At 45.9% G+C, this 19,692-nt stretch overlaps 2 protein-coding genes across 8 annotated transcripts in view; one reads left to right on the forward strand and one right to left on the reverse strand.

Moving 5' to 3' along the window:
- Nucleotides 1-19,692, reverse strand: part of CSMD2 (CUB and Sushi multiple domains 2) — a 620,269-nt gene that overhangs the window by 323,162 nt on the left and 277,415 nt on the right. The gene's annotated exons all lie outside the window — the stretch shown is intronic.
- Nucleotides 13,862-14,586, forward strand: HMGB4 (high mobility group box 4). The gene has a single exon (XM_003937542.3). It carries the CDS (start codon nt 13,970-13,972, stop codon nt 14,549-14,551), a length of 582 nt encoding a protein of 193 aa, XP_003937591.2. The 5' UTR covers nt 13,862-13,969; the 3' UTR covers nt 14,552-14,586.

Genomic DNA, 19,692 nt, shown 5'->3' on the forward strand with positions numbered 1-19,692 from the left:
GAATTCATGTGTGCAGGAATACACATGGTTCTTTTGTGCCTTTCTGCCTTTGCCCTTGATGCTCTTTATGCCTTTTCTCACTGCACCACTTACTTGGCTGCACAGAGAGGTAAAGAAACTTGCTCATGGTCACACAGCTATTAAGTGGCAGACGTGGGATTTAAGTCCAGCCATCCCATCCAGAGCCTGTGTACTCAGCCACTGTATTACACTGACATGTACATGCAAGCATCCAGGAAGGCAGTGGAACAGTTTAGGCTGAATTCCATTCTGTTCCTAGTCTCTTTCTCCTGACTCCCCTCAGGATCCTCTTTAATTTTGCTCCCTCTTAGAATCATAATTAAAGGAGAGAAACACAAAGAGAGAGTCTCCCCTTCAAACCTTTCTGTCCACATTAACTTCACTACGGGGGGCTTGGGGAATTCCAAGTTCGCCCAGAAAATTGCTATTGCAGTACAACATAAAATGTATTTAAGCAATTACACTCAATTTTTTTTTTCATTTTGGTAAATTGACTTCTGTTAAATGGGGCTTCATTAATGGAATCTGGCTTGGGGAGAATTAAAAAAAAATCACTCCTTTTAATGCATGTAGTTGATTATAGAAAAGTGGCTTTGAGTTCCTCTGCAGAAAGCTCTGAGCCTTTCTCTTCATGAAAGAGAGCTCAGAGCAGATTTCGTGGGAAGCATTTCTTCTTAAGAAGCTTCTCATGCAGTCAGGATGTTGGGGAGCTGAGTGACATCCCCAACAAGATGACAACACTGACTGGGCAAGGAATTGCTGCCTAACTGTAAGCCAAGGGGGAGGAGTGTTAGGAGATCCTGGTTTAAATCCTAGCATCCCTGAAAACTGACATCTTCAGGAGAACATTTATTTATGCAGTCACCAAGCACATACTGCGTACAAGGCACTGTGCTTGCAAGTGGGGGCCACTCCCACTGTGGTTCCCTAAATACAGGGAGTCCCTGCAAAGCCTGTAATGTATACGATTCAGCTGAAATGTCTTCTTCTCTGTTTAGCTTCCATTCCTTCTCCATCAATAGCATCTGGCTTCTGTGCTCCCAGAGCATCTCCTGTGGGCTCCTGTGGGTATTACCTGTTAAATAAGCTATGTGCATGGCCCTGGTCTGATTCAGAGTTGAAGTACTTCTGCATCCCCATACTAAACATAAACCATTCCTCCCCATCCCCAAGGCTGGCCTAAGAGAATGTGAAACATAGGAGGCGCTCACCACCTTATTCCCACTCCCAACCTTTCTTCCCTTCCCACCTGCCACCTGCTTTCCTCCCTGATGAATGGAGAGGACATCAGGATACAATCAGGAAAACCCTTTTGAAAATGTCTTGGTTAGTGGTGGGCAAATGGTCTCAAGGCCCTTGTTCAGGGCTGGTTCCTGCTCTGCCAAACATAAGCTACTTCTCATTTCTGAAGCAAACCTTTATTGACTCAGCCTTGACATCCATTCTCAACAAAATGCTTTCCCAAATCAGTTTTCCTCTAGCTACATTCCTAGGACTTGTACATCAAGATAAATTCTTTCCCCAAGACAATCCCATGATGTTATATATTTTCCAGGAACTCAGTGAATGCCTGGGACAAATGCAAGTTTCCTTCGGATATGAGCTGCTGGGCCTTATCTTTGAAATGAGGCCCCTTGGCCTCCCAGGGCTTTCTTTCCCAGCAGTGCCTGCCCACCCTGGTTGTGTGGACAGCTCCGAAAGATCTGAGCCAGCCTTTAAAGATTCAATTCCCAGCTATCTAGTATGTGTTTGGGGTTGGTTACTATGCTCTGAACAAACCGTTTCCCCCCAGTCATTCCTGCCCCTTAGTGCAACTGCTCCCCCTAATCCATGCCATCCTCTTGGTCACCTAACCCAGGTAGCACTCTCAACTCCCCCCACTCCTTTACCCTGATCGCCAATTCTGGCCAAGTCTTCTCCATTTCATGTCTTCATCGTTTCTTATCTCTACAGAGATGGTCCTCTTATCTGCCCTCTGCCTCTGATCCATCTTCCATACTTTGTGGGGAGATTTGATTAAATCCCTGCATTGCTGGAAGCCCAGCAGCAATGGTTGAACACACTGGCTCCAAAATAAAGTCCAAGTTTTTTAATGTCTTTCCTCTTCAATGACACCCACTTTGAGATCCAGCTGCACAGAGTGACCTGTACATCCTGGAATGTGACTAATACTTTCATGTCTCCATGCCTTTGTACATGCTATTGTCTCTACCAGAAATGCCCTTTTCCTGTTGCCCCACCTGACTACTTGAGAAAACATCACTGATCCTATAAACCTAATGAAATATTTCCTTTTCTCCATCTCGCTCTCTCCCTGCCCCCATGGACATGCCCCTGCCATGGTCCTGGGCATACCAAGCTACTCATTTTTTGAGTTGACCATCTCTCCAACTAGCGGGCAAGCTCCATGAGAGCTGGAATAAAATATTCTTTTTGTCTCAGTATTTCCAGCACACAGCACAGTGCATGGCACATGGAACAAATACATTTCATCGAACAGGGGTTGGCAAACTATAGTTTGCTGCCTGTCTTTGTAAATAAAGTGTTATCAGATTACAAACTTGCCTATTCATTCATTTACATATTATCTGTGGCTGCTTCCACATTTCAATGACAGAGTTGATTGGCTGTGCAAGATGATGGCTTGCAAAGCCAAAAATATTTATTTTCTGGCTTCTTACAGAAAAAAGTTTGCTAATTCCTACCATAGAAGCCTCACAGATGATGTAGTTGCTTAGTAAATAAAAATTTAATTTCTAAGTAGGGAATCATAAAAAAGGCCACAGACATAGCTTCAACATTTCATTATAATGTAAAACACTTAAACATACATTTATTTGCCAGTTAGTTTAATGCAGGACCAAAGTCTCTCATTTGATCATGGGTTTGTTCTCCACATTGTCTATCTTATATAAACTACAACCATAATGCATCATTCACCATTTCCAATGTTGCTACACATTATCCAGCCAACAAATATTTCTTGAGCACCTACTATGTGCCAGGCATTGTGCAAAGTGCTAAGAATTCTTTGTCCCATCCCCCTCCCCTCATGTAATTTACCCAATGGGGTACAGTTGTCTCATTCACTCACACCTAATATTTAGTAAGCAATTCTTTTAAGAGACTCTCCTTCGTGGAATCATTCCAAAGCATTCAATTTAGTTTCCATAGATGCAACTATATTTCCTTTCACACTCATATTTCATCAGTTTATGTGATGTTTAATTTAAATCACATAATTACAATAACAAGTATGACTGGCACTGAGAGACTTGGCAACAAACCCAACTGAATCTCAGAAAGTGCAAGACTCAGCTGGTGGGAGCAGAAGTGCACAGACACTGGGGGTGGGGGTGGGAGACGGCCTGTTGGCAGCAGGTGCTCAGGGTGCCATGAGCACCAGTTGGGAAGATCTGCTGAGGCCATGGGAATGCTGGGTAGTCCAGCTGGCTTCTTTGGTGGGGATGGGTTAGGTTAAGAACACTTTTATTAGACATGCTTTGTCAATGAACAAATACATGAACAAACAGCAGTAGCTTGCTTTCAGTGGTGGGATATCAAATTATATCCCCTTTGCTATCAGGAGAGTGGGAACCAGCTAATCTTAAAATCTGAGATTTGAGGAGGACTTCAGAGGTCTTCTAAGTCTAATGCCCAGATAAATCCCAACCACAGCATTCTTGAAAAATGGTCAGTTATGATGTGCTTTGAATGTTTCCAACAATTAAGAATTCACCTCCTTGCCAAATTCTGTCTCCCAATCTTGATTCACCCTCACTCTTTTCCTTCCTACTTCCTATTCAACCTGTAGGTGCATCAGCCCCTGGCTCAGGCAACCTGTCCTTTGTTGTTGAATCTGGTTTACTTCCCCTTTGTTCCCTCTGGGTACCCTGCACTTTCTCTACATAGTGCTTGTCTCACCATGCATTGCTGAACTGTGAGCTCCCTGAAGAGAGGAGCTGTTTCTTTCTTTTTCACAGTCCTTTTCTTGGTAGCTTGCAGAGTGCCTGACACAAAGAAAAGGCTCAGTAAATATTACTCAGTGCAAGAAGGGACAATTGGCAAAATGAATGAATGAATGAATGAATGAGATCCTGCTAGTGAAAGCAGAGGTTACATGTGGGGAAAAGCAGAGAAAGAGGCAGTGAGAAGGTGAGCCAGGGAATAGGAGGGAGGGCTTCCAGTGCCATGCAGGCTTCATCTGGTTTTCCCATGGCACCGCCCACTCTTGTCAAGAAGACATGCTTTCCCACTCCTGGTTCTTCAGCCCTGGGTGTGCCCCACTGCTTGCTTCACTTGGCAGCTTCTGGTACCTTCCTGGGGATTCTTCTCATGCTGACCTATCCCCAAAGCAGCAACAGTGGGGGCTGCTAATCAATGTGGGCAAATGTACCTTTTTCCCCAAAAGCAACTCAATAAACTCAACAAAATTATCAGAGTTCTTTCCTGTTCAGCTAATTGTTAGCTCCAGGGAACCCACACAAACCACATCAGGTAAATGTTTTTTCTCCAGATGCATGGCTCTCTGGAGGACATGTGTCTGAGGCTGGGAGTGCTGAGGGACAGGGAGCCTGGCTGTGTTTGCTGTTGAGATGAGGGCTCCCTCACCAACATCCTGGGTCTTGTACGTTGAGTGGTGGCATACGGCGAAGGTGTGGGGGTGGCTTGGTGTGTCAATTTCCTTCCATTCCTAGCTCAGCTGCTCAGCAGGCAGAGCTGATGGGTAAGGTGTTTCCTGCCTCTATGGAGAAGATGTACCCATCGTGCTGAAGTGACAGAAAAGGGTTGGGTCTGAAGATCAGAACGGGTGCTGATGCCAAGCTCTGGGTGAGGAGGTTTATGGTGGATGCCTAGCAGGTTTTCTGTGTTGCCCACTCCATCCTTTACTGTCTCCAGGTCTAAATGAGGTAGTTCTACTCTTTTGTGAGGACTAGAAGACTTTGAAGACCAGTCTCCTTCCCTCAACTCACACAGCTCCTGAAAGGGGACAGTCACGTACATCATATGACCCATAGGCTACAGCTGATTGGATCCTGGTGATCATGTGTACCAAGCTGGGCCAATCAGCTGATGGAACTTCTATCAGGAAGGTAGATCCCTGTGGTCCCTGTTTGAGGTTGGGATGGAGAGAAGGGCTGAGTACTCATTTTAATGAGAGAAGACCCCCCCAGGCTTGGCTTTCCCAGGGGAGATTTAAGAAAGGGTGTCGTAGCATCATTGCTTCCACTTCTGTTGATGCCTCCCCCAACTTGCCCTTATTACACTTACATGATGTCCTGAACCTTGTACATTTATCCTCCAGATCCTGATCCAGTCTGACTTGGACAGAATCTAAGAGCAGTTTCCACTTTGACCAGTTGCTGAGCCCTTAGCTGGCTGTCCTCTGTCCCCAGCCCAAGTCTCTATTACTACACATTAGCTCTGAGATCTGGGATGACAGCCCCAAGGACTGGCAGCCTCCATGCTCTCCGGTGTTACAGTCCTTTCCCATCAGGCTTGGCTCAGAAACAGGTGCAGGCCTTAAGAGTGTGGTGACCACAGCACGTTAACTCTACTCAACCCTCTTCTTCTTCTTGGCTTGAGTCTCTGCTAAGTGAAGATGACATCTATCTGGCTCATCACCTGTCTTGTTCCCACAGAGGAACAGGTTTAAAAGCATTAAGGGTTAAGGGCCAGGCCTTTTGGAACCAGACAGTGCTATATTTGAATCTGGGTCCCACTGTTTCTTAGGTGTGTGAACATGGGCATATGACATAACATAACTACACTGAGCCTCAGTTTTCTCATCTGTGCAATGGGATTTCTCTGAGCAGCAGTGCTCATGTGTGTAATATGTCCAAGTTTGTGCCTGGCATACAGTAGGTGCCTCACAAATGTGAGCTATTTTTCCCATGCCTTGCTGGGGTTTGAGAAGAGGGGGTGGGATCTTACCAGTGCCTTGAACCCTACCCTTCAGAGCAGACTGCAGAGCAGCCTGGCTCAGTTTTCTCCAGGGAAATGAGGCACCTGCATCTACTCTGGTGACACAGCAGTGCAGGAGTAAAGGACAGGGCACTCTGTGGCACCCAGACCAGTACACCTGGCTATCACCTTCCTTCTTTCCTCAGGCAACCCCAGCCTGGCCTCCACTGGCTCCTGCTTCCTCAGCCTTGCCCACTTTCCACCTGTCACTGGCAGACATGACTTGGAGAAAGAACCTGCTCCCTGCCACAGAGGGTGGCACTGCTTGCCTTGTAGAAGCCTCGAGTGCTTGCAATTAGTAGTACTTCTCAGCCAGAGGGACTGTTGTAGATAGCTTCTTGAGGAGCCGCCCACATCAATGTGTGCCTGCCACTCAACTGCCACTCTGAGTCTGAGCATCATGGATGTCCCTTCCTCTGTCAGGAGGCAGCTAGTGAACCCTGCCAGAGATCAGCAGCTCTGATGCCCAGAAGAATGAGTGAACTGCCCAACAGCTGGAGAAAGGGTGGGCTAAACATCTCACACAACTAAGGCCAGTGAGCAAGTGGTCCTACAGTCCCATAAACCTGAACTGTAATCCTGCCTTCACCGTCTGCTGGCCATGTGGCCTTGGAGAGGTGGCTTCACTTCTCTGAGCCGCTCTTTCCCCAGTTTATATCTCCTAGTGTGATTGTAGTGATGCTCACAAAGTTCCCTCTAAGGCCTCGAGACATGACATCTACAATTCTTGGCCTTGCCATGTTTCTGTGCAGCAAAGAAGACTCGTGGGCAAAGGGAATAACAGTTACTGAGTAGAAAGCAATTTGGGGCAGAGACTTGGCACATGGGCCCTAGAAGAAGACTGTCTGGGTTCAAGTATCATCAGCTCTAAACTTACTGTCTCACTTTGGGAAAGTAACTGACCTGCTTTAGGCCTCATTTTCCCCATCTATATAGTAAGGATAATAACAGCACCCATTTCACTGAATTGTTAAAAGGTTTAAGTGAGGTGATGCATATAAAAGGTGCCTGGCACACACCATGTGCCCAAAAAGCATCAAAAATGGGGGAGAGGAGATTTCCTCACTTCTTTTATTGCTTGCTACTGTCAATCTGGGTTAATGCCTTGTACTTAGGCTTTCAGATGGGAGAAATTCAGATCACGTCCACCTACAGAAGAAATGATTGGCTGCTATGGATTGTAGCTAAACCATAGGAAGAGCAGAGTTGTAGCTGGCCCCAGGGATGGCCAGTGCTTGCCATCCCTTGCCTATGACCAGGAACGCAGATGCTACAAAGCCCCTCTCTCTGTGTCCCATCTTTGTTGTGCTCTGCCTGCTGGCATCATTCTCTCTATTGCAAATGGCAGCTGCTTGAGGATGGAGCTATGACCACCCTTAGTAGCTCTGTGATTTGCTCTTCCACCTTCCTCCTAGAGAGAAGATGACAATCTCTCCCTATGGTTTTAATTAGAAAAAGGCCATCAGAGGTCTCTGATTAGTTTAGCTGGGGGATATGCCCATTCCTGGGGCCAAGGACCACCTGGTCCCCACTGGAACCCCAGGATTAGTTTGGGGACAGTTCTACAAAAGAAGAAATGTGTTCAAAAGAAGGGAGGAGTGCTAGGCAAACAAAACCAAAGATGTGTACTGTGGATGAAGGAGAGGCAATTGGACTGAATGATCAGGGCCACCTCCTATTCTGTGGTATAAAGAAGGAGGTTTTTAAAGACTTGGGAGGAATATCCATAGATCACTGTGTGAGATATCACACCAGAGTTGGTCTTGTTCTAGATCTGTCCCACATCCTTTCGTAGGTAGTCAGGCACCCTCCCAACCATGCTGATCCCATTCTGTGTCTAATCATCTGACCACTGCCTGCCCACCTGTCCACTAGTCCATAGGGCTGGGTGCCAATACCTTACCTAGCTTTGGCAAGCCTCTGCCCTTGGGAGTAGATGCAGGCTCCATGCTGATCTTCAGATGTTGGTGAAGTTCTATGGGTCATTCAGGTCAGTTGACCTCCTGGACTTAGAACATACCATGATCTAGAGATAAGCTGTCTAGATCTATCCAGAATGAGGATCATCCCGGATTAGAAAAGACTCACTTGAATCTTTTTAAATGTTGAGATTTAGACAAATTATTCTCCTTCTATTCTCCCTCCTCCTGAAGTACTTGGCCTCATTCCTTCCCAGTTGCTTACTCATCCTAGCCCCAGCCAAGGGAATTTCTAGACTACCAGTAGAGGCTAAACATACGAGCCAAGGAGCCAAACAGGTTTGAGTTTGAAGCCTGGCTCTTCCATTTACTGCTGCGTGGCCTTGGATAAATTAATCTTTCTTTTCATGCTTCCAGGCTTCCAGAGATGATATACCCAAAGTATGATCATCATTTTTATTAAAATATCATGCTCACATCTGATTTATTAACAGTTCCTGGCACGAGGTCAGTGCCAAAGAGCCTTGGACTGACTGCTTATGGCCTGGCCTCCCTCTCTGGCTTCTTATTATGTAGATATCCATGTGAATTCAGATGATTCCCTAGACTACCACCCTGCTTCCTGAGACACATCCATCCCTCAAACACTGTCCATCACTGGCTGTCAAAGAAGCAGCCACACTGCTCCAGCAACTGAACAGCTATTTACTGAGATGGGGGTGTGAGTACATGAGTTAGTGAATTAATTGGTAAGCGAATGAGTGAATTAGTGACTTAATGAGTCAGCAAGTGAGTGAAGAAGACTGTGAAGAGTTGAATATACTATTCTCCTTCCTTAACAAATCGAATATGTGGTGGTGTAAAACTTTCACCTTAAAATCTGTCTTCTGCATTAACACAAGCAGGGGTTAAGAATGGCACAGGAAAAGTCACAGACCAGAAGCTGGAGGAAAAAGATACTGTGCTATTTTCCTATTGCTGCCTTAACAAATAACTGCACATTTAGAGCTTAAAGAATACCAATTTATTGTGTTATAATCCTGGAGGTCAGAAGTCCAAAATGGGTTTCAGCAGGTCAAGATCAAGGTGTGGGAGGGCTGAGCCCCTCTGGTGGCACTAGGGGAGAATCCTTTTGCTTGCCTTTTCCAGCTGCTAGCAGCCCCCTGCATTTCTTGGCTTGTGGCCTCTTTTCCTTGTCTTCAATACCAGCAGTGTAGCATCTTCAAATCTCTCTCCACCTCTGATCCTCTGCTTCTCTCATCGCATCTCCTCTGACTGTGACACTCCTGCCTCCCTCTTACAAAGGCCATGTGATTATATCAGCCCCACCTGGATAATCCAGGATCATCACCCTATCTCTAAATCCTTAGAGTAATCTTATCCACAAAGCCCCTTTTGCCAAGTGAGGAAAAAATTCACAAGTTTCAGGGCTTAGGACGCCAGCATCTTTGAAGAGGCACTATTCTGCCACTTGCAGATGCCTTGTTCAGAGAGTAAATGCAACCAGTGAGTCCCACTCTACAGAGAATGGGGCAGGAGGGGGATGAAGGAACCTTCACAGCATTGACAAATAAGTGCCTATGCCAGGTATTTTTTGCTGTTGTTGCTGTGGCCTGAGCATTGAGGGTTTTTAAAAGCTTAGATGATTCCATCATGCTCCAACATTTCAGAGATACTTTGACAGAGATATGCTAAGAGCATATGTTGCTGTAATTAAAAGTAAAATCTGGCCCTGTGATTGCTGAAGGTGATCGATCAAGAGCAAGGTGTCTTTACCCTGGGCACACACTGCTATCAACTGGGAGGATTAAAAAAAAATTATTTTGAAATAAGAAAAAAGTGCAAAGATAGCACAGCAATGTCCTGTATATCCTTCACCCAGATTCCCTAATGTTGGCATCTTACATAACCCTGGTACGTGCATAAAAACTAAGAAATCAGCAATGGTACAGTACTATTAACTAAATTTATTCAGATTTTCCCAGATATCCACTAGTGCCCCAGTTGTTTTTCTGTCTCAGGATCTAGTCCATCATCTCTCATTGCATTTGTCTTGTCTTTTTGGTTTCTTCCAATCTGCATCAGTTTCTTAGTCTTGCTTCGGTTTTTTAAAGATATTGACATTATTGAAGGGTAATGATCAGGTATTTGGTAGAATGTCCTTTATTTCAGTTTGTCCAATGTTTTTTCATAGACCTGGGTTATGGATTTTTGGGAAGAATATCATGGGGGTAAGATGCTCTTATTATGGCATCACAGAAAGGTTCTGTGATCTCAACGTGACTCATTACTGATTATGCTTACTTTGATCACTTGGTTGAAGTGGTGTCTGCTAGATTTCCCCACTGTAAAGATACTATTTGTCCTTTTCCATGTTCTATTCATTAGGAGTGGGTGGCTAAGTCCAGCCCACATTGCAGGAGAGGGGGAGTGCCAGCTGCTTTTATTCCTATCATTTCAATCTGTTTAACCCTCACAGGTTTATTATCATTCCACTACTTTTCACAGATATGCTTGTAATGAGCTAGACTTGCCCAAAGTTACTCAGCTAGTAAATGGCCAAGCTAGATTTTGAACTTATATCTGTCTGGCTTCAAAGGCCACGTTCTTTCTACTTCAAGTTATTGCCGCCAAGTAAAGAAGATCTCATGGTCTCCGAGTTGGAAGCTCCCTCTCAGCTTGTCTGTACAGTGTTTTTCACATCCATCCTTGGAGTGTGACCCATCAGTGGGTCATGAGGTCACATTGTTGGGTTGCATTTTAAATAACAACATAAAGTAAAGGCGAATATAACAGAGTAGAAAATAAGAGTACATCACACATGTAGAAAATTTTTATCTCTGTATCTTCTCTGTGATTTGCTACCTTTATCCTTATAAGGGAGATAAAAATAGCCCTCCCATAGGCTTGTTAGGAGGATTGAATGGAATGATGTACATGAAGTGCTTAGAACTGAGGCTGGCTCATATTAAGCATTATATAAATATTAAGTATGTATGTAAATGAGTCGTGATGTAAAATGTATTTCTTATTGCAGACTGCAATCAAGATGTTTGAAAATACTGAACTCACATATGTAGACAAGAAGCTGGCAGATTTATGACTCCCAGCTTGCAGCCTATTTTTTTTAAAACAAAGTTTTATTGGAACACAACCACACTCACTGGTTTAGGTATTGTCTATGGTTACTTTCGAGGTACAGTGGCAGAGCTGTGTACTTGCAACAGAAACTCTATGGTCCACCAAACCTACCATATTTACTATCTGGCCCTCTAGACCAATGCTCCTGCCTAGAGGTCATCTCATAATCTAGGAAATATTGGACACTTCTTCCTGGGCATGTGGTCCAGTCATGCCATTTTCCTTGCAGGCATGCTTGCTCTGCAGACCACTCTAGGCTGTGTGACTGCCAGGCACTTGGATCTCCAGAAGCTCATTACCTTTCTCTATTAAACTGATGCCTGCATGGTGAAAGCCTAAAAACATGGCACTTTGGTCAGGGTCCCAGCAGGAAACAGATGGCCACTCGAATTAAAATAATTGGTGAGGGCCGAGTGTGGGAAAGTAGCAGAGACCTCAGAGGTTCATAAAAGTATAGCTTTTACCATTCTAGGCAGGAGGAGATAGAGGGGGGTTAATGCCTGTACGTGGAAGGAGAGTCATTTAGAGAGGACATATTACGAAGACCAGTGACCTTCAGTTCAGGGACACAGGACCAGCTCCAGGTGACCCTGGTGGGGATCCAGGAGAAAAAAATGCCTTGACCTAACTTTCCTTCATACCTGATCTCCTGTGGGGGGTCCCCACTGACCAAAGGGAGATGGAAGCCAGAGGGTATGGGATCCATTGATGTGACTCATACAGACCAGTTTCCCAGGCCAAAGAAGGTTGAAAAGAGAAGGTTGGAGAAGGCTGGAAAGGGGATCTGGAAGGGCAAACCTTAGATACCCAGCACACAGCATTGATTTAGAAAGCCAGATTTATTTACCTTTCCTAAGTTCCCCTAAACAAGGACTTCCCTGCTTCATCTTCCAAGTTGGAACTTTGACAATACCAAAAGGTTGACATAGCTTTTCCCTTCTACTGCCTTTTCTTCTTAAATCTGCTAGCTAACTGATGGCTATTGCAGGTTAATCTTCCTGGATCTGAACATCATTAGAGGGAGGGAAGGTTATGAACAGAGGCACAGATAAGCTACAATGTGTGTGTGTGTGTGTGTGTGTGTGTGTGTGTGTGTGTGTGTGTGTGTGTGTGTGTCTGAGCCTGAGCAGAGTCTGATTAATATGTGGACTTTCATTAAAGTTCTTCCTCATGTCCCATCTTTTGATCTTAGAAAGGATCTGTGTCCCATTCATCTATGCGACCCTGCTATGTCCAACCAATGTGTGAGTCAAGCTCTGGTCCCTTGGGAGAAAAAGCCAGGGGGAGAAAAAGCTACGTAGGCTGATAAATGTCCCCAGAAAAATCTCTTCCTTTGCCAGACCCCCTACTAGCCCAGACTTCCTTGATTGGCATCTGATATCTTACAGGCCCCCAAATCCAGCCACACAACTACGGCTTGTCCCCTGGAGGGGCTTCCCTGGCCAGTCCAGAATGCTCAATTTATGAGAGATCACAGGCTCACAGGGAGGAAGGGGATGGCTTGGGTACGCCAGCCACCTTGCAGCAGAGCTGGGGCAAGAATCTAGGATTACAGACTCTTATTAGTTTCCATCTTCCTTTTATAGAAGATAAAATGTTGAAGTCTTGGAACCCTGGGAATGAACCTGGAAAAATTCAAAAAGGGGTCTAGCCTTAGGCAAGTTTCCTTGTCTGGCTCAGCTGCTGAGACCACACATCTGGACCCTCAGTGCCCCCACAACAGTTCTGTGCAGGCAGGGTGAAGCACAGGCTTCAGTCAAGCAATGAGCAGTCCAAACCCATACTCCCACCTGTGAATGGCTGTTCAACATTGAACATGTTACTTTTAATGTGAATGAAACTCAGTTTTCTAGTCCTATAAATTTGGGGCTATCATCAACCATTAAGTTATATTAAACCCAGTGTCACACAGGCAAGTACCTAGCAGTGTCCAAAGGCCAAAAAAAAAAAAAAAAAAAAAAAAGACACTTCATCTTTTCTCTTCCCTCCAATTGAAAGACTAGTGGAATATGTACAACTACTTTTACAAAAAGCCAGAAGCCAGACAATTTGAGTAGAGCTGTTACAGCTTTGTGCTCTAAACCTAAGAAATGGGGACCCCTCACATGAGAGTGGGGAGGCTTCTGGATGTGTTACAAATTCCATCTCATTTTCATGGACTCAGTGTTAATTAATAAAATCTCAAGGTTCTCCTTCTTCTTTTCCCTTGCATGTCTTTAGAGAAACGAAGAGCTCAGACTCATAGCCCAAGTGCTCAGGTTTTAAATTAGACAACTTTGTCCTGACAGGAACCGAGTCACAGCTGTCATACCTGATTACTTTTAGAGTTACTACTAAACCCTTTGTATGGCATGAGCTGCCAGTGTTCAAGGCAAACAGAAAGACTTCACATTTTATCATGACAGCCCTGGAGCCCTGAACACCTCCCCGTGTTCATAATTCTCAGCCTGTCTTTGGAAGGGATGATGAGGCATCCTGACAATTGTATAGTGAGGAAGGCAGACCCCAGGGCCTGTCACAACAGCCTAGGGATTTTTAAGCCCCCAAAGTGCAGCAAAACCTACTGCCTCCAGGAAGCCAAGGAGAATGATTTCCGGGGGAAATAGGTGCCTCAAAGCCTTCTAAGAATGAACCATCATCTTTCATGAGAGGCAAACATTGACCCTCAAGTAACCAACCAATAAGAGCACCTGTACACAAATGCTCACAGGTGTTGGCTGGGATTGGTCAGCTTCTGGGTGATGTCACAGTTTCTCTCCTCTGACTCAACAATGCCACCACCACTGAAAAGGCTGAGCCCCGACTGCAGCTCTTGCAGACAGAAAAATTCACCACAGGTAGAGCACCTTCTAGATTGCTCCTGGAGTGTGGGGACAGCTGTCTCTCCTGTCCAAGTTATTGAATCCAGAAAAAAAGATGAAGTTATGAACATGGGAAAAGAAATCCAGCTAAAGCCCAAGGCAAATGTCTCTTCTTACATCCACTTTTTGCTGAATTACAGAAACAAATTCAAGGAGCAGCAGCCAAATACCTACGTTGGCTTTAAAGAGTTCTCTAGAAAGTGTTCGGAAAAATGGAGATCCATCTCAAAGCATGAAAAGGCCAAATATGAAGCCCTGGCCAAACTTGACAAGGCCCGATACCAGGAAGAAATGATGAATTATGTCGGCAAGAGGAAGAAACGGAGAAAGCGGGATCCCCAGGCACCCAGACGGCCCCCATCATCCTTCCTACTCTTCTGCCAAGACCATTATGCTCAGCTGAAGAGGGAGAACCCGAACTGGTCAGTGGTGCAGGTGGCCAAGGCCACAGGGAAGATGTGGTCGGCGACTACAGACCTGGAGAAGCAGCCTTATGAGCAGAGAGCAGCTCTCCTGAGAGCTAAGTACTTCGAGGAACTTGAACTCTACCGTAAACAACGAAAACAATGTAAACAACGCACTACCAGGAAGTACCAACTGTCAGCTAGAAACCGGTGCAGAGGGAAAAGAGTCAGGCAGCGCTGATGGATCCAGTTCATAAAAATAAAATGCCACTGAACTATATTTCCTGTTCATGGTCTGACGTGCGGCATTAGAGTAGCTGTGGTTGATGCTTTGTGTAGGAGTGAGTGGCTTGGTAGAGGAGAGATTAGGGCAGGGAAACTGATCCTGAGGAGGGGGAGGGAGAGGAGGGGAAGGGAGAGGAGGGGAAGGGAAGAGAAGAGAGGGGAAGGGAGGGAATGGGAGGAGAAGGGAGAGAAGGGGAAGGGAGAGGAGAGAAGGGGAAGGGAGAGGTGAGGAGGGGAAGGGAGAGGTGGGGAGGGGAAGGGAGAGGAGGGGAGAGGAAGCGAGAGGAGGGGAGGGGAAGGGAGAGGAAGGGAGGGGAAGGGAGAGGAGGAGAAGGGAGGGGAGGGGAAGGGGGGAGAAGAATGGAAGAAGGAGGAGAGGAGGGGAGGGAAAGGGGGAGAGAAAGAGGGGGAGGGAGGGAAAGGGAGAGGAGGGGAAGGGAGAGGAGGGGAAGGGAGGGAAAAGGAGAGGGGGTGGAGGGAAAGGAGAGAAGGGGAGGAGAAGGGAGAAGAAGGTAGGAGGAGGAAGGGAGGGGGAGAGAAGGGAGGGGGAAGGAGGGGAATGGAAGAGAATGGAGGGGAAGGAAGGGGAGGAACAGGGAGGAGGGGAAGGGAAAGGAGGGGAATGGAGCGGAGGGGAGGGAAGGGCTAATTTTGAGAGAAGTGTCAGCAGTACACAAAGGTGTGGCTTGGGCCGTAAAAGCAGCAGTCATAGAGGTAGAAACACCCTCATTCTGAGTGGTGATCCAGGTTGGAGGACCCAGGTTCAGGAACATGAGGTCTGACTCTGCTGCACAAGTGGCAGGACCGGGCAGATTGCCTGGGCTAGAAGGCCTGGAGCTCAAGCTCCCATTTCAGGCTCCAGAAGAAACATATGACATCTGAGTTGAGATGGGCCTGAGGGGACCCAGGATTTCCAGCAACACTTAGATATGCTCAGTGGGGCCAGGGTGAACCCCTAGGGGTATTCTCTAATCAGGAGGAGGCAAGGGGCAGATTAAAAAAAAAATGCCAGGGGTTGGGGGGCCAGACCAGTCCGTTTTTTCAGTGGGCAGAGGTATAACATGTGGCATCCACTCTTCTTGTTCACGGCACTCTGACTCCCTTTTGTGACCTAGGCTGGATCAGAGGGGAGGATCACCTTGGCCATAGTCACTGGTTCAGTGGTGGGCATGTGACCCAAGTTGTTCCTATCGGGGGGGATCTCTGGGCTTGTATAAAGAGTCCTAGGGGACACTGTAGTCCAGGAGATGTTGACAGCCATTTGCCATCTCATAGCGCCCAAGAAGGAGGCAGAGATGACAGAATCCCTGTGGCATCAGAACATTCTCCTAAACTTTTCATTGAAGATAACACATTTCATTTTTTCCCTGAGATGGTTTGACTTAGGTTTTTTTCTGCTTGACAATAATTCGACACAAATGGAATTGTGCTTTAAGTGTCTGTAGGGTAACTAGATTTTTCAGGCAACAATATACTGTGGGCAACATTTCATACCAATCAATAAAGATTGAAATGGAATATTTTGAAATGGATCTTTTGACTTCTTGAGATACAAAATACTGGGCCAAAATGCAAAGCTGATTTTTTGTCACCAGGTTATACACGCAACAGACCTTGCTAACTTCACGTCTAAGGACCCCTATTCTATGATAGAGGACCTATACTTTCTACTTTACTGTGCTAAAAAGTAAAAATACATATTTTTGAACAGTCATTTAGAACTGCATGATCCTTTAGGGGATGAGAGATAATAGAGTGATTTAGAAATTCAGGGTCTGGAATCAAACTGGCCATTTGCAGAGGACTTCCATGTGCCAGGCACTGTGCTGGGTACGGGGAGGCAAGTTACGTACTACTGTTAAGTTCTTGCCCTGTAAAAACTTTCCATCTAATTACAGAGATGGACTTGGGCATAAATCGCATCACTGCAAAGCGTGATGATGAAAGTGAGCACAGGAAGTGCTGGGGGAGGGGCTGGGGGCCACCCACCAAGCCTATGCTGCAGTCTTCACGAAGGAAGCAGCCTTATTCTCCACCTGACAATTTGTAGGCATGCTGGTAAAATTCCCATTCCCCATTCCCCACAGCTGCTATTCCAACTTGGCTCTGCTCCCCTTTCAGCCTAACCTCCACTTTCTCAGGAGACACCTTCATTTTCTGCTTCATTGAGAAAACAGAGATCTGCAGATATAAGTGCTCTCAGTTTCCTTCATTCTCGAAATGTAATCCATACCCATCCTTTCTTTCTGGTCTCACCCCTCAAGGGGAGCTATCCCGCTCTTGCTCTCCCTGCCTCCCTGGGGCCCTTGCTCCTTACTGTAAGGGTGCCAGCACTCCAGCCTCTACGATCACACAAGTTCACTTGATGCCATAATATGATGGTCCCCATCTTAATGTTGGCAAGTTCTCAATCCTCTGAGCCTCATGTTCTTATCTGTGCATGCCTGCCTTACAGGTTGTTTTAGCGATTAACTGAGGTAATACATGTCAAAATATTTGGTACAGTCCTAAACCTAATAGGTAGCAGATATCTTCTGGGGTGGCTGGTATCCTCTGGGGCCGTGGATATGCTCTGGAGTGGCTGTTCCATAATCCTTTCCCCCGTTCCTGTGTTCACACCCTTGTACAATCCCCTCCCATTAAGTGCAGGCTGGACCCGTGACTTTCTTCTAACCAATAGAATATGGCAAAGGAAATGGGCTGTCACTTCTGTGATTATGTGATGATAAATAATACTACACATTGCTAGCCACTTTGCTCTAGGGATTCTCCTTGCTGCTTAATGAAGTAAGTGGTCAAGTTTGAGAAACCCCTGTGGTGAGGAATGGCAAGGAACTGCGGGAAATGTCTAGCAGCTGAGGGTGGCCTCAGACCATCAGCCACTGAGAAACAAGTTCTCAGTCCACCAACCACAAGGAACTTAATGCTGCAGAAGCCACACAAATGGGGAAGTGAATCCTTCCCCAGACAAGCCATCAGGTGAGAACTTGGCCCTGGCTGAGCAAGGCCTCAAGCAATGCATGCAGCTAAGTTGTTACCAAACTTCTGACCCTACAGAAACTGTATAAATGTAAGTTTAAAACTATAAATGTTTAAACCATATAAGTGTATTTTGTTTTAAGCCACTAAGTCTGTGGTAATTTGTTACACAACAATAGAGAATACATTACTCAATAAATGCCCTCTTCATTACAATTCTAGAAGAGTCTTTAATCCTGTTTCTATCTCCAGCCTCTACATGGCCCATTTAACCTCCTTTCCTTTGTTGCCAATCTCTTGTTACCAACATCTTGAAGGTGGAGGGCCACCTCCTACCCTCCAGTGCTAATTAGATCCTGACTTGTATTACTCTGTAGTGGTTCCAGTTGGATTGTCTTGTTTCCAACCTGAACTGTGGGCTCTTGGTGGGCAGCAGCTGTGTGATGCACCACACTCCTCTCTGCGAAGAGGGCCCCCACACAGCTACACCCTGGCCCTCATGCTGCCCTTTCTGGTTTCCTGTGTGATTAATTATGTGAATGTGCATGGCCAAGTCAGAGTTTTGACAACAGTTTGCAGTTTCCCTGCTGAAAACTAACTCCATTAACAGTCCTTTATGAAAAAGACAACAGGAGGGTCTGAATCTGCTGGCTTCTAATGACTGTAATGTAATGTCAGTGGAGGGAAAGGGAAGGAAGGAGGAGAAGTCGGGGGGAGCCTGGACCTAGGATAATGGGTGAGAGGAAAAGTAGGCGGACAATCTGGTGTGATGCCAGCATTCCAGGCCCACTCAGCTGGCCTCAGGTGCCCCAGTCCTTGAGAAGAGGAAGGCAGGCCCATCGCCGTCTTGATGGCTAAATCACTCCACTCTGATCCTTCTCTCCGCAGGCCTTTCACTGTGTTCATGTAGTCATTAATTTATTTATTCATTTATTCAACAGGTATTTATGTAAATCTTATACCTGCAATTTAACAGCAACTATTCTGTTGCTAGAAATACAACAAAGTCCTTCATCTCTCACATTCTGGCAAGGAGAATCAGACAATTAAAAAAAAAAAAGGAACAAATAGGCCTGACTCAGTGGCTTATGCCTGTAATCCCAGCACTTTGGGAGGCCGAGGTGAGTGGATCACTAGGTCAGGAGTTCGAGACCAGCCTGATCAACATGTTGAAACCTGTCTCTACTAAAACTACAAAACTTAGCCAGTGTGGTGGTGTGCATGTGTAATCTCAGCTACTCAGGAGGCTGAGGCAGGAGAATTGCCTGAACCCAGGAGGTGGAGATTGCAGTGAGCCAAGATCGTGCCACTGCACTCCAGCCTGGGTGACAGAGTGATACTCTGTCTCAAAAAAACAAAACAAAACAAATAAATATAGCAGATCAGTTTTTGATAGTGTCAAGTACTCACAAGAAAATAAAGGTGGGTAATGAGATAAACGATGATGCATAGGGTAGAGGGCACTTGAAATGGGTGGTCAGAAGATTTCTGAGGAGCTGGCATTTGGGTTTGGATTTAAAGGACAAGAAGGAGCCAGACAAACCAAGGTGTGAGAGAAGAGTCTTCCAAGCAGCAGGGCAGCAAGTGCAAACAAAGGTCCTTGCAGAAGTGAGCTTGGCGTATTAGAGGGATGGAGGGAGGCCAGAGTGACTGGAGGTATGAACAAATGGGCGAGACATGGTTGGAAGGGTGAAGGCCTTGGCAAGGGGTTAACGTGGAAATCTAAGTGCAATTGAGAGCCACAGAAAGATTTCAGTAGTGGAAAGCCACGTGCTTCTATCTTTGACTTCGTGTTAGTGATCATTTCAGTCTTCAGAGACTATCAAGTGCCAACAAAGGGATTACCCCCTGGCTCCTCTGAAGGAGTGCAAGAAAGAAGACACCAAACCCATGGCATTCTTTCCCTTTGGAAAGAGGGGAGATAATGAGAAGCCTTCACTTGGTATTTCTTGGAGCAGCTGTAAGCTAAAAACAAAGTGTGGGAACTGTGAATCCTCTCTCTGGGATATGTTTTCTCAGGAAGTGGAGTAAATGGGTGGGCATGGGTGGCAAAATATTCCAGGGGAATACTTCTTCCTGGGTCTTGTGGGGAACAACTTCCAACAGGCCAGTGATTCT

The sequence above is a fragment of the Saimiri boliviensis genome, chromosome 11, assembly GCF_048565385.1.
Source record: "Saimiri boliviensis isolate mSaiBol1 chromosome 11, mSaiBol1.pri, whole genome shotgun sequence".
Taxonomy (NCBI): domain Eukaryota; kingdom Metazoa; phylum Chordata; class Mammalia; order Primates; family Cebidae; genus Saimiri; species Saimiri boliviensis.